The sequence below is a fragment of the Schistocerca americana genome, chromosome 5 (genome assembly GCF_021461395.2).
Source record: "Schistocerca americana isolate TAMUIC-IGC-003095 chromosome 5, iqSchAmer2.1, whole genome shotgun sequence".
NCBI classification, from domain to species: Eukaryota; Metazoa; Arthropoda; class Insecta; order Orthoptera; family Acrididae; genus Schistocerca; species Schistocerca americana.
The window spans coordinates 158519726-158535747 of record NC_060123.1 but is presented as its reverse complement, the minus strand read 5'-3'; the positions used below and the strand labels follow the sequence as shown (position 1 = coordinate 158535747).

The 16022-nt window shown below is 41.0% G+C and overlaps 1 protein-coding gene across 3 annotated transcripts in view; it reads left to right on the top strand.

Annotated features, from left to right (window-relative positions):
• LOC124616084 (actin-related protein 8) overlaps nucleotides 1–16022 on the top strand; it is a 171531-nt gene that overhangs the window by 99844 nt on the left and 55665 nt on the right. For all 3 annotated transcript variants that reach the window (XM_047144335.1, XM_047144336.1, XM_047144334.1), the window contains one exon: nucleotides 9204–9356. In XM_047144335.1, the coding sequence (XP_047000291.1) occupies nucleotides 9204–9356 (153 nt within the window). The remainder of the gene's footprint in view (nucleotides 1–9203; nucleotides 9357–16022) is intronic.

Below are 16022 nucleotides of genomic sequence, written 5' to 3'. Positions count from 1 at the left end.
GGCTGTCTGAAAGCACAAACAGTTTGCTGTTATTGGAGTTCACAATGTGGGAATCGTTTTGTATTGTTTTACTAAACACTTCAGCACAATTTTTGGTCAGCACATTTACTTTGACCTCATTCACGCTTGTTCGCATGAATAAATTTTTTTCATAGTGCCTTTTTGTGTTCCCCATCATTCATGCAAACTTGATGTTGCATTTTCACTATTGGCGGTTGAAAGTACTTGAAATGTGTTTTCGTGCACAAAGCTTGTGTAACTTTCACAGGTTTTCCGATTTTGCACTTTGCTCTTGCTGTTATTGGACTTCACATTTGACCACTTTTCCATAATGGACGAACGATGTTGCGCAAGTTTTAGCATGTTCAGCTCACTATTTTCTTGTTGTCTTTTCGAAATATCCGTTTTCAAACTACCAATTATGAACTGTAAGCTCGTTATGCATTCATTCAGTTTCTTAATTTTGTCCTTACAATTTTCACATGATTAATGGTAAGACAGAGAGAATTATTTACAGAAAAATGGACAAAGTGGTAGAAGCCAGCCTCAGTAAGGATGAGTTTGGGTCCCAAGGTCACAGAAGCCACACTGACCCTATGACTTACTTTTGAAGGGAGACTGAAGAAAAGCAAACATATATTAATGGTATTTGTGAATTTTAAAGAAAGCTTTTGACAGTGTTTATTGGAATACACTCTTTGAAATTCTGAAGGAAGCAGGGGTAAAATAAAAGGAGCAAAAAGTTATCTACAACTTACATCGATACCAGATTATAGTTATAAGAGTCAAAGGGCATGAAAGGGAACCAGTGGTGGAGAAGGGAAAGAAACAGCTGTGTGGCCTCTGGCCAATGTTATTCAATCTATATACTGAGCAAGCAGTAAAGGAAATCAAGAAGAAATTTGGGAAGTGAATTAAAGGTCAAGGAGAAGAAATCAAACCTTTTGAGGTTTGTTGATGATATTGTAATTCTATCAGAGACACCAAAGGATTTGGAGGAGCAGTTCAACAGAATGGGTTGTTTCTTGAAACGAGGTTACAAGATGTATATCAACAAAAGTAAAATGGGTGTAATAAAATGCAGTTGAACTAAAACAGAAGATGTTGATAAAATTAGATTAGTGAATGACACATTAAAAGCAGTTAAGAAGTTTTGTTATTTGAGCAGCAAAATAACAAAATGGTCAATGTAGAAAGGGTATAAAATGCAGACTGACAATAGCAAGAAATGTGTTTCTAAACAAGATAACTTTTTTAAAATCTAATGTAAATTTAAGTGCTAGGAAGTATTTTCTGAAGATTTTTTGTATGGATTGTAGTTTTATATGGAAGTAAAACCTGGACAATAATCAGTCCAGAGAAGAAGAGATAGAAGCTCCTTAAATGTGATGCACAGAAGAATGTTGAAGATTAGGTGCTTAGGTAGAATAATAAATGAGGAGGGACTTGTGGCTTAGCTTGACTAAAAGTGGGATTGTTTGATAGGACAAATCCTAGGGTATCAGTGAATTGAGTATTTGGTAATGGAAGGAGAGAGAGAGAGAGAGAGAGAGAGAGAGAGAGAGAGAGAGAGAGAGAGTGATATGGGGGAGGTGTAAAATTGTTGAGGGAGATAACATTGCAAACCATGACATTCACGTATGACTCTTTTGACTTGTCCATGTGACAAAATGGCATTTGTGACCAAGGCCGTGGAGATCGCAGCCCAGGCATGATAAGGCTGATGGGGCTCCTTCTTGCATTGCTAAAATTCAACCCTAGTGGTCACAACGTGCATATGGCAGTGGTAATAGGAAGACAACAATGAACATAAAGTGTCAAACAACAACAAGGAAGGCTTCTGCAATGGGGCCAACTGCTGCAACATATGATATAAAGTGGGGGAAATCCATGTCAAAAACAGTGCACGACATATCTCCTTACCTGTAACATAGAAGGCATGAAAATGCCACCATAGGTGATGATCATATGTCTCCCAATCGTTCACCATCTTGTCAAATGGCGGGAATTGAGGAAATGGAGCCAGAGACAAGCCTGTTACGTGAGTGCACCAATGTTTGAATCAGAGACTCCATGCCATGACAAAATGTGAAAAGTAACTGCACAACAAAAACCATGTGAAGAGACGACCCTACTCATCATTAATGAGCTCTAATCCCATAAGAGAACACCACACAATGACTGACAAATACACTTTATTAGTCTAGAAAATAACTTATTATAATGCATAAATCAGCCTTGACAATAACAGTGCAATAACACATATGCAGAGGCAAACGTGTGAGTGAGTCAGAGCTCGCCGGGCCCATCTCTAAAAAACCTGTTGGCCAGCCAGTAGAGAGTGTTTACGAGAGGCTGCTTGTGCATTCACAAGTGGCAGCCTCCAACGGTTGTTGAACTTTTAAGTTGCATCTGCTGACATGTGGAGCACCTTACGAGTGCGCACCTGGATCCCGAGAGTGGATCTATATGGGTCACTACATTGGCCATCAAAGAACATGTTGAAAACTTTGGACATTGTGGCTGCAAGATCAGTTGTGTGTGCTGGTCTGGGAATTGTGTGTGCTGGTCTGGCAGACCCTTTGACAATGTTATACTGGGGACGACAAGTCACTGGGGCCACTGAACTTGTCCAATTTTTCCCTGATTTTGCAATGAACTCATCTCTTTCTTTGGAATCCCCATCAGAATCTTCACTGGCAATGTCACTTTTTTTCTGAATCCTGTACAAGGTTATCTTCTGAGTCTGATGCATGTTGTTTTGGAATAAAGTTCTCATCAGGTTTGCTCAATACATCTTCCAAGTCACTGAGCTGAAGAATGTCGTCATCTGAGATTTGCTTGCAGGCCATTTTTTAAAACTTACAGTTTTCACATTATGAAAAATAACAAAAAAAAAAAAAAAAAAAAAAATACGTCCATCTAAAATGTAACATTGCATACCAAGTGGGGTCTTGCCGGGACCCCAAGTATCGTTTTATTTTTTATATTTTTTAACTAATGCATCATAGATCTAATTATGTAATAAAACAGAAGCAAAGCACATAAAAATCAACAATAAATGTATTCTTACAGTTGCAGCAGTATTACATGCTCTGGGGTCCCTAGAGGGCTAACAGTGGCGGTGATGTCATTGTATTTGGGAGCATGAGAGAGACAGTAACAAACAGTGACCCTCATCTCTACCCCTTCCCCTACTCATAATCGAACCCTTTATCTGCCCCTGTTGTTAGCGGTCTCATATATATGCTGTGCATCCTTTTTTATGCAAATATCACTTTCAGCAGTTTCTATAATGTAACCATTAAAAATCAGGTAGAATAGTGAATGACTACACAGCAGAAGTTTTTAAGGGGACCTAACTCATGCTTTGTTATGTCACTTTTGTTGTTTAGTTCATATTTCAATTCACTGTTTGAAATATTGATATTGTTGTTTGTTTCCCTTTTTGATTCTGTAATCAACTTTTTTTTAAACCTCTCCACATTTGTTCAAATGTTAAATTTCTCCCTGTAGATGAGATGCTTAAGTTTTGTTCAAACCCTAAGTATCCTCATATTCCACTGTCAAAGAACAGTTGTTCTTTAATCATTCACCACACAGTGCTAACTACGTTTATATAATATTTAACAATACTTACCTTTGTGCAGTATGTGCCATTGTTGTCCCAGGTTAATTTGCCAGTAATCACTTTGTCCACTTTCCTTTTCATTTGCTTCTATGCCCAAATTTTACCCTTGTTTCTTTCTCATCAGTTCCACTCTTTAGATTAAAGCAAAGATGCTGCAAAATGTCAGAATTCGATTTTTAATGTCGTGATATTAATAGTTACATATATATTTCAGATCCATACACCATCTCTGACGTACTATTCAATCAAAAGTAGAAGTATCAAATTTTGCAAGTAGCATAAAAATTGTTATATGCAGGTAATCTGATTGGAAGAAGCTGATATACACTGCTTGTGAGAGTTAATAGCACTGGGTGGTAACATAGCATTGAAATTGATTTTTTAGTGTAATTTACTTATATTTTTGTCATTTTTCACAAAACTAAGTAACACTAAACTTTCTATCAAAGTTAGTTCCAAACTACTGCCTGGGTGGTCTCTGTCACACAGCCCCACACAATGTTTTAACTATCAAAATTTTACAAAGCATTTTTAGCTCAATTACATAAAAGAAGTTACAACTGGAAGTTAATGTCTCAGGAAATTTTGCTATAGCATACTATTTTACAAGACAAAGAAAACAAAGGTTGATTAGATTGCATATTTAGTGTGAAAATGAATGAATTAACATTCTACAGTGTCCTTTAGAAATAAATTTGTGTCAGGATTAATGAATTCAACACTGAAGTTATGCCTGTTTGACTCTAAATTAGATATAACGTTTATATCCAGGTGGCAACAGGAGTGAACAAATCAGCAGTTACTTGCAGCATACTTCTACAACAAGGTTATGAAAGAAATAGATCACTACTCATCATATTGAGGAGACATTGAGTCACAGACAGGTGCAACAAAGAGTCTGCTATACATTTAAACTATCGACAAAGACCTTCTTCGAAAGTAGAAAACACACACACACACACACACACACTCACACGCGCACACACACACACACACACACACACACACACACACACACACACACACACACACGCAAAAGTACAACTAACACGCACATGACCACTGTCTCCGGCTTGGCTGTTAAAACTGGACTGCACACAGCAACTGAACCTTGTGGGAGAACCAATCTGTGGGTGGTGGGGTAAGGAAGATGCTGGGGTGCGGAAAGATGTAGACTGCACATAGCAGCTCCACCCTGTTCCCAACATGTTCCTGCATGCTCACACAAGTAGCACTACACGTTACCCTCCAGCAGGGGTCCCACTCCCTGCCTCAGTCTCCTCACTACCCATGCGACCCCCCCCGATTTGTTCTTCCATCAGGTGCAATTGCTGTTTGCTGTCCCGCCTTAGTGGCAGAGACAGCGGTCGTGTGTGTGTGTGTGTGTGTGTGTGTGTGTGTGTGTGTGAGAGAGAGAGAGAGAGAGAGAGAGAGAGAGAGAGTCGGACTTGTGTGAATGTGGGTGCATTTTCTACGTTAGAAGAATGTCTTTTGGCCAAAATTTTAAATGTATAGCAGTCTTCTTGCTGTGCATGCCAATCTGCGGCTCAGTGTCTCCCCTGTATGGTGAGTAGTAATGTATCCTTTCATAATACTGCTGTTATTTCATCTTGGATTTTCAATTTTTTGATACTTCCACAGTATATTACTACTGGATAGTGTTGATCCTTAGTCCCAGTATCAGTAATTGCAAATGTTGTTTCCCAATCTGCCACTTTACGGTACATTGGTGCAGTGTCATCATGCTCACTGATTGCTGTCTCTATATTGACACTATTGATAAGATCAAGTCTGTTTGTAGCTACAAGGTCTAAAATATTTCCTTGTGTTTGTTGTCGCACCAGCTGCTCGAGACAGTTTTCAGAAAATGTGTCCAGAACTACATCGCAAAACTTCTGTCCATACCACTTGCAGTGAATCCATTGACATTCAGCCCATACTCTGTAGTTTAAAGTGTCCTCTAATTATTATTGGATAATCCCATACCTTAACTGAACAATTAAACACTGTGTATACTTCCCTACATTATATTTCCCACACCTACCACAGTAGTATAAGTTTATATGACAACTAGTTCCATAGATGATGAAGAGATTGAGGAAATGTATGATGAGATAAAATAAATTATTCAGACAGTGAAGGGAGGCGAAAATTTGATAGTTGTGGGGGACTGGAAGTTGATAGTAGGAAAAGGAAGAGAAGGAAAAGTAGTAGGTGAATATGGAGGCGGGTAAGGGATGAAAGAGGAAACCGCCTGGTAGAATTTTGCACAGAGAATAACTTAATCATAGCTAACACCTGGTTTACGAATCATGAAAGAAGGTTGTATATGGGGAAGAGGCCTGAAGACAATGGAAGGTTTCAGATAGATTGTGTAATGGTGAGACAGAGATTTAGGAACCAGGTTTTAAATTGTAAGACATTTCCAGGGGCAGATGTGGACTCTGACCACAATCTATGGGTTATGAACTGTAGGTTAAAACAGGAGAAACTGCATAAAGGTGGGAATTTAAAGAGGTGGAACCTGGATAAACTGAAAGAACCAGAGGTTGTAGAGAGTTTCAGAGAGCGCATTAGGGAATGATTGACAAGAACGGGGGAAAGAAATACAGTAGAAGAAGAATGGGTAGCTTTGAGAGACGAAATAGTGAAGGCAGCAGAGGATCAAGTAGTAAAAAGACAGGGGGTAGTAGAAATCCTTGAGTAACAGAAGATATATTGAATTTAATTGATGAAAGGAGAAAATATAAAAATGCAGTAAATGAAGCAGGCAAAAAGGAATACGAACATCTCAAAAATGAGATCAACAGGAAGTGCAAAATGGCTAAGCAGGGATGGCTAGAGGAGAAATGTAAGGATGTAGAAGCATATATCAGTAGGGGTAAGATAGATACTGCCCAAAGGAAAATTAAGATACCTTTGCAGAAAAGAGGAACACTTGTATGAATATCAAGAGCTCAGACGGAAAACCTGTTCTAAGCAAAGAACGGAAACCAGAAAGGTGGAAGGTGTATATAGAGGGTCTATACAAGGACGATGTACATGAGGGCAGTAATATAGAAATGGAAGAGGACGTAGATGAAGATGAAATGGGAGATATGATACTGCATGAAGAGCTTGACAGAGCATTGAAAAACCCAGAAGTAGACAACATTCCATTAGAACTACTGATAGTCTTGGGAGAGACAGCCCAGGCAAAACTTTACCATCTGGTGAGCAAGATGTATGAGACAGATGGAATACCCTCAGACTTCAAGGAGAATATAATAAATCCAATCCCAATGAAAGCAGGTGTTGACAGGTGTGAAAATCACCGAACTGTCATGGCTGCAAAATACTAACATGAATTCTTTACAGATGAATGGAAAAACTGGTAGAAGCCGACCTTGGGGAAGATCAGTTTGGATTCCATAGAAGGAACACGTGAGGCAATACTGACGCTACGGTTGTCTTAGAAGATAGATTAAGGAAAGGCAAACTTATGTTTCTAGCATTTGTATACTTAGAGAAAGCTTTCGATAATGTTGACTGGAATACTCTCTTTCAAATTCAAATGCAAGGGGTCAAAAACAGGGAGTGAAAAGCTATTTACAATTTGTACAGAAACCAGACGGCAGTTATAAGAGTCGAGGGACATGAAAGGGAGGCAGTGGTTGGGAAGTGAGTGAGACAGGGTTGTAGCCTATCCCTGATGTTATTAAAGTAGTAGATGAGTTTTACTGTCGGGAGCAAAATTACTGATGATGGTTGAAGTAGAGAGGACATAAAATGTAGACTAGCAATGGCAAGGAAAGAGTTTCTGAAGAAGAGAAATTTGTTAACATTGAGTATAGATTTAAGTGTCAGGAAGTCTTTTCAGAAAGTATTTGTATGGAGTGTAGCCATGTATGGAAGTGGAGCATGGATGATAAATAGTTTAGACAAGAAGAGAATAGATGCTTTTGAAATGTGATGCTACAGAAGAATGCTTAAGATTAGATGGGTAGATCACGTGACTAATGAGGAGGTACTGAATAGAATTGGGGAGAAGAGGAATTTGTGGCACAACTTGATGAGAAGAAAGGATCAGTTGGTAAGACATGTTCTGAGGCATAAAGGGATCTCCAATTTAGTATTGAAGGGCAGCGTGGAGGGTAAAAATCATAGAGGAAGACCAAGAGATGACTACAATAAGCAGATTCAGAAGGATATACAGGGTGATTCAAAAAGAATACCACAACTTTAGGAATTTAAAACTCTGCAACGACAAAAGGCAGAGCTAAGCACTATCTGTCTGCGAATTAAGGGAGCTATAAAGTTTCATTTAGTTGTACATTTGTTCGCTTGAGGCGCTGTTGACTAGGCGTCAGCGTCAGTTGATGCTAAGATGGCGACCGCTCAACAGAAAGCTTTTTGTGTTATTGAGTACGGCAGAAGTGAATCGACGACAGTTGTTCAGCGTGCATTTCGAACGAAGTATGGTGTTAAACCTCCTGATAGGTGGTGTATTAAACGTTGGCAGTGACAGAGCACTTCATCACTGGCCTCCAAGAAGCCCTGATCTTACCCCCTGCGATTTTTTCTTATGGGGGTATGTTAAGGACATGGTGTTTCGGCCACCTCTCCCAGCCACCATTGATGATTTGAAACGAGAAATAACAGCAGCTATCCAAACTGTTACGCCTGATATGCCACAGAGAGTGTGGAACGAGTTGGAGTATCGGGTTGATATTGCTCGAGTGTCTGGAGGGAGCCATATTGAACATCTCTGAACTTGTTTTTGAGTGAAAAAAAACCTTTTTAAATACTCTTTGTAATGATGTATAACAGAAGGTTATATTATGTTTCTTTCATTAAATACACATTTTTAAAGTTGTGGTATTCTTTTTGAATCACCCTGTAGATTGCAGCAATTACTTGGAGATGAAGAAGCTTGCGCAGAATAGAGTAGCATGGAGAGCTGCAGCAAACCAGTCTCTGGACTGAAGACCAGAACAACAACAATGGATGTTTGAGCAATATGGTTATATAGAAAGGACAAATCTCTATGCTTAGCTTACAATGTGAAACACCATTAAATATTAACAGCTGCATTGTGCAGTACAAAATGTAAAATGAAGCATAATGTAAGCTTTATTCATTCATTTCAGAAAGCACTATAAGAATAAAAAGGAGAAAGAAAGCACTGAAATGTGATCTAAACCAGAACAAATAAAGTTTTGTAATTAGTGAGCTGCCAGGCTGGTGAACCTTAGTACTTATTTTATTTTGTAAGTACTCTTCTGTTGCCCGACTTGCTTTATGCAAATAAAACTAGTGAAGAAGAACTTAACATTGTCAATGTCATGTCATGTCCATTAAGGGCAAGCAATAAACACAGTGAGGTAACAAAGCTGTGGGGGAGAAGGATCACACATCTTCGTTTCATCAGCAAGTTACAATGTTAATTTACAATTAAATCCTTACTTTTGTACTAAATTTGATTTTTTTTAAAAAAAAGGTATATATCTATGAGCAGCATATTAACAGTCAGTATCATTTTTGATTTTTACACATACTGAATAATTTGTAATTGATTTTATCTTTTCCTCAGGTTCGTATGGACTATGGTGGAGGAGACATCACTCAGGCATTTTTATGGCTTCTACAGAAATGTGCTTTTCCATACAGAACATGCAATCCAGACAGTAAACTTGATGCTATGCTTCTTCGTCAGCTGAAGGAAAATTTTTGTCATGTGAATTTGGTAGGTCTGTTTTTATTTTTTCTTGAATCATATCAGCTAAGACCTGGATGGAACTTTTTACTGTATGTTGGAAACACCGTCTGCTGATTCCACGCCACTGAACACATTATCTCTGATTCCACGCCCACAGAACGCATTATCTTATTTGATGCTTGGAGGGTTACTGTATGTAACAAGAGGTACAAAGATGACATACTACAACCTCAATGTCAGCTTTTTGGAGATGCAGTTTGTGCAGAATTTTTTTTCATGGACAATAATACTTGTTCACCCTGAGCCGCAAATTTCCCACTCGTGAAGATATCCACCTCATGGGTTAGTCGATGTGGACTTCATATCAGACTGCTAAAGCAACATCTGACATGAACTGGGGAGCCAAACTCCACCTCATGGGTTAGCGGTTGTGGACTTCATATCAGACTGCTAAAGCGACATCTGACATGAACTGGGGAGACAAACTATAGCTCTTCAAAAGCTGCCATAGTCTCATTAATACTTTCATACAACTCTTTCTCAGAAATGAGGTTTATTGCAGGTAGAACTCCAGAACTACATTGCAGAGAGCATATCAATGCCTAGCATATGTAGCCACTATTATCTGTTTGATTGTTGTGGAAGATTTATACTAGAACTGTTATTTTTCTCTTTGTAATATTTATCTTCAGCTAAAGAATTTTTCAAATTGCGTTTTTAAATGGTCATTTGTGCTGGATCTCTTGTGATTAACTTCTACTGATTCTCATACACCAGTTACATCCTACAGGGTGGCTAGCAATCCTTGAATCCTTGAAAACTAGGAATTAGCCATGAATGTTACATAACCTTGAAAAACTGGGAAATTCAAATGAAGTCCTTGAATTTAAAACATTCTACTCTATTGTTACTGTTATATAATAAATAATAATGTCAATATTTTCTTTTCCTGTTAACATTTAGCTTGCGGCTGACATACTGTTACGGCACTCGTGGGAGAAGGGAATGTGCAGGTGGACATTATATTATATCAAGTCAGCTACTGTAATAGTGAAAACAATCAGTTATTGACAAAATTATTTAATTGGATGTATAAAAAATCTACTCACTAAGCTGTGGCAGAACACACACATAAAAGACTGTTGTAATTGGCAAGCTTTTGGAGCCAGTGGCTCCGTCTTCATCCTCTGTTTTCTTTGTTTCATGCTGTCACCCAAATACAACTTTTTCATTATGGTCTAGACCTTGCACTTTTGTTTGTAGTACCACGCCATGTGATTCACCCTGTCAGAAGCTGGGGGGGGGGGGGGGGGGGGGGGGGGTCAGTGGCTACAAAATCAAACTATCCTCTCCTGTAATCACTTCTGAAAACCAGCTAGCTGTGTCTCTTTTCAAAACTCAGTTCTGAATCCAGGCTGCCTCCTACACTATGACCCACCTTCTTGCAAACATTCCTTTATATATTTATCAACAATCTCTTCAAATATTTTACAATATAGTTAAGATTAATTGGTCCTTAGTTTTTTATATTGTCTCTTGCTCCTTTTCCTTTTATATACACTCCTGGAAATTGAAATAAGAACACCGTGAATTCATTGTCCCAGGAAGGGGAAACTTTATTGACACATTCCTGGGGTCAGATACATCACATGATCACACTGACAGAACCACAGGCACATAGACACAGGCAACAGAGCATGCACAATGTCGGCACTAGTACAGTGTATATCCACCTTTCGCAGCAATGCAGGCTGCTATTCTCCCATGGTGACGATCGTAGAGATGCTGGATGTAGTCCTGTGGAACGGCTTGCCATGTCATTTCCACCTGGCGCCTCAGTTGGACCATCGTTCGTGCTGGACGTGCAGACCGCGTGAGACGACGCTTCATCCAGTCCCAAACATGCTCAATGGGGGACAGATCCGGAGATCTTGCTGGCCAGGGTAGTTGACTTACACCTTCTAGAGCACGTTGGGTGGCACGGGATACATGCGGACGTGCATTGTCCTGTTGGAACAGCAAGTTCCCTTGCCGGTCTAGGCATGGTAGAACGATGGGTTCGATGACGGTTTGGATGTACCGTGCACTATTCAGTGTCCCCTCGACGATCACCAGTGGTGTACGGCCAGTGTAGGAGATCGCATCCCACACCATGATGCCGGGTGTTGGCCCTGTGTGCCTCGGTCGTATGCAGTCCTGATTGTGGCGCTCACCTGCACGGCACCAAACACGCATACGACCATCATTGGCACCAAGGCAGAAGCGACTCTCATTGCTGAAGACGACACGTCTCCATTCGTCCCTCCATTCACGCCTGTCGCGACACCACTGGAGGCGGGCTGCATGATGTTGGGGCGTGAGCGGAAGACGGCCTAACGGTGTGCGGGACCGTAGCCCAGCTTCATGGAGACGGTTGCGAATGGTCCTCGCCGATACCCCAGGAGCAACAGTGTCCCTAATTTGCTGGGAAGTGGCGGTGCGGTCCCCTACGGCACTGCGTAGGATCCTACGGTCTTGGCGTGCATCCGTGCGTCGCTGCGGTCCGGTCCCAGGTCGACGGGCACGTGCACCTTCCGCCGACCACTGGCGACAACATCGATGCACTGTGGAGACCTCACGCCCCACGTGTTGAGCAATTCGGCGGTACGTCCACCCGGCCTCCCGCATGCCCACTATACGCCCTCGCTCAAAGTCCGTCAACTGCACATACGGTTCACGTCCACGCTGTCGCGGCATGCTACCAGTGTTAAAGACTGCGATGGAGCTCCGTATGCCACGGCAAACTGGCTGACACTGACGGCGGCGGTGCACAAATGCTGCGCAGCTAGCGCCATTCGACGGCCAACACCGCGGTTCCTGGTGTGTCCGCTGTGCCGTGCGTGTGATCATTGCTTGTACAGCCCTCTCGCAGTGTCCGGAGCAAGTATGGTGGGTCTGACACACCGGTGTCAATGTGTTCTTTTTTCCATTTCCAGGAGTGTAGATATAACTGCCACTTTTTTCCAACCATCTGGGAGCTCGAATAGGAATCTTAGATAAATGGCACAGTGCCTCTCCCCATGACATTTAGAATTTCTCCACTTAGTCTGTCCACCTGTGTGCATTCCTGTTATTTATTACTTTGGTGGCAATACACATTATAATCACCTACCTAATAGCCAGTATATCAACATTTGGCACAGATGACAGCTGCGACACATCATGGCATGGAAGCAGTGAGGCCTTAGCAGGTTGCTGGAGGGTATTGGTACCACATCTACACACACAATTCACCAAATTCCCATAAATTTCAGAGGGGCAGGAAGGGTGGTGGTTGGAGGCGATGAGCTGTGACTCCTGTTCAATCACATCCCAGATGTGTTCGATCAAGTTCAGCACATCGATTGGAACTTGCCACAGTGTTCCTCGAACCACTCCATCATAGTTCTGGCCTTGTGACATTGCACATTATTGTGTTGAAAAATTCCACTACCGTCGGGAAAAATGATCATCATGAGGGGGTGTACATGGTCTGCAACCAGTGTACAAGACTCCTTGGCTGTCATGGTGCCTTGCATGAGCTCCACTGAACCCAGAGCATAATGTAGCCGCTGCCAGCTTGTCTCCATCCTGCAGTACAGGTGTCAAGAAGCTGTTACCCTGTAAGACAATGGATTCGCGTCCTCCCATCAGCATGATTAAAAAGGTATCGGGATTCATCAGAGCATGTGGTCTACCATTGTGCCAATGTCCAGTTCCAATGATCACTTGCTCATTTCAGTCATAGTTGTTGATGTCGTCGTATGAACACTGGCACATGCACGGGTCGTTGGCTACGGAGGCCCATCGTTAGGAGTGTTTGGTGCACTGTCTTCAGGCACACTTGTACTCTGCATAGCATTAAAAGTTGATATTAGTTCCACCACAGTTTGCTGCCTGTCCTGTTTTACCAGTCTGCCCAACCTACAATGTCCTACACGTGTAATGAGGAGTGGTTGCCCAACCCCATGATGTCTGGAAGTGGTTTCACCTTGGTTTCATCACTTGTTGAAGACACTCACCACAGCACTCCTCGAACACCCAACAAGCTGTGCAGTTTTCAAAATGCTTGAGCCAAGCCTCTGTGCCATCATAATCTGCCCTTGGTTTAAACTCAGATAGATCATGCACCTTCTCCATTCTACACACGGACAGCACGCTGACTGATACTACATGCACCATGTGTGTGTCTGACTAGTGGGTAATGCTGCTATCATGTGTATGGGTTTACATTGATAGTAGGTCAGTAGTGATGATGTTCTGGTTGATAAATGTATGTTTCCCTGTTATTAAATGTGGACTCTTTGATGTCTGGCTGCACCACGGTTGCATGTCAGATGTGCAAAGTGGTTGCATTGTTAATTTTTTTTTATGTGGTCCTTTGTATTTTAATTACACACACACACACACACACACACACACACACACACACACACACTCACTTCTAGTGACTATGGATTAAGATCTACATGCTTTTTAATGCATCTGAATTCTGGAGTAACAGCCAAAACTATTGCTTTGGAGGTAGGGGTAGGAAAAAGGACTGTTGGAGACTGGAAGAAAAATCGAGCAGAAATTGAAAAGTGGTGTGCTTCCCAGGCTAGTGGAAGTGGATTAAAAGTAAGTAAAACAATAATGAAAGGTAAGTGTAGAGAAGTTGAGGAAGCTTTATATCTGTGGCATAAACATTTAAGAGGAAAGGTTTACTGTTACTGGGCCGATACTTCAGAAAAAAGCATTGCAAACTTCAGTGCCAAAAAGGAGGAGAAGATTCAGAATTTACTGCTAGTGATGAATAGTTGAATCGGTGAAAAAAATCGTTTGGTATTCACAAGATTACCATTCATGGAGAGGCTTTATCTTCCGACAAACAGGCTGTGCCATTATTTAAAGACTGTGTTTTGAAGTTAATTGAATAACAAGGGAATTTCTGGTGAAGAGTTATACAGTTGCAATGAGAATGGTATACATTACAAGATGCTCCCTTTGAAAAGGCTTGCTTCAAAAAAGAAAGCTGCAGTGCACGGGTAGAAGAAAAGTAAGGGACAATTTACCATGTTGGCTTGAAGGGTGGAACTGGTAATCACAAGCTTAGGCTTACATAAAGAGAGAAATCATGGAAACCTAGAGCTTTCAAAAATGTGCAGAATGAGGAATCTGCCCCTACCTTACAGTCCTCAAAAGAAAACATTGGTGAATCCAGAAATCTTTGAAACCTGGCTCCAAAATTAATTGATACCAGCTGTAGAGAAATATTTGAAAGCCAATAATATACCAAGGAAAGCTTTACTGCTTCTTGATAATGCACCTTCACATCGTGCCAGTGATGAACTCACAGATTGAGATATCGAAGCATTATTTTTCCACCAAATGTGACTGCTCTTTGTCCCCGAAGGATCAGAGCATCCTTTAAATGCTAAAGAAGTAGTATTTTCTCAATTTGTTGATATCAGCATTTGATAATAATGCAGACTGTGTAACCAATCTAAAAATATCTGACTTGCTAGATGTCATAATGTGGTTGGCTGAAGCATGGGAAGAGATTCCAAACATATCGCTTCTAAGGTTTTGGAAAATTATTTTAGATCATTGAGAACATTTTAACTTTTCTGGTACTGCACGCCGCGGAATTTGAATCTGCGCCAGACGGCATGGAGGTCGAAGACCCCTAGAGGTCTGTGCACCATAGCGCCGTAAACCGTGGCGGTGCGTGTCTCCTGGCCCACGTTTAGTGTGAGGGCGCCACAGTGGAATATGTGGTCCTAGCGGCCAATAGCAGCGCCCCTGATCATGTATTTAAGCACCTGCCTCTTGCTCAGCCAGCCAGTCAAATCTTGTGTGTGTCTCTGGACTTATCGCCTTGCCTTAGACAGCATCTTTACTTTCTTGTTTTGTGTACGAGTGGACATGGTTTTCTTGTGGTTCTGTTGTTTTGATCTTCTTGTTGTTTGTTTGGTCCTTCGTTGGTCGTGTCCACCCTCTCCCGTTTTTGTTGTCGTTCGTGGGCCGCTCTGTGAGTCCCGCCGCGCTTTCTGTCATGTCAACCTCTCGCAGTTATAACAACTTTGAATCCATGTGTGAAACCAAAGTCAAAGATGGAAATGACAGTATTGTTTCATTGCCTAAAATTGTTCCGGGCTGTAAAGATGTCAAATGTGGAGGACATTGCAGAATGGATGGCAAATGATGATGTTGATGAACTAACTGACAATGATGTTATGGGAATGGTGATGCTTGGTGAAGTAACACAATAGGAGAAGGCAAACTAAAATGAGAGGATAAATATTAATCCACATTCGGAAGGGTTCAGAATGCTTGAGACAATGCTGATATCATTTGTTTGCAGAAGTGGAGGGATACTGCAGCAAGGAGGAGAGCTAAAGGATGGAAACAGTCGTCTATCAAAAACTTTTTTAACACCTCAGGCCTGTAAGTTTCATCCTTTTTACTATGCGTAGTTTTCACATGTGTGTAAATCATACATTTATACTTTACAATGCAGATTGTTTTATGTTTCCTGTTGTAATTTTTGAAGGGTGGAGTATGTACGTTTACATAACAAACACTTATAACTAGCTTGTTTCAGTAATAAATCAGAAAATGTTAGTGAAATTGAGTTTTGGTATAAAAAAGAGGTGTTTTGAATGGTACTGTTGGGGTTGGAAGAGAGAATTA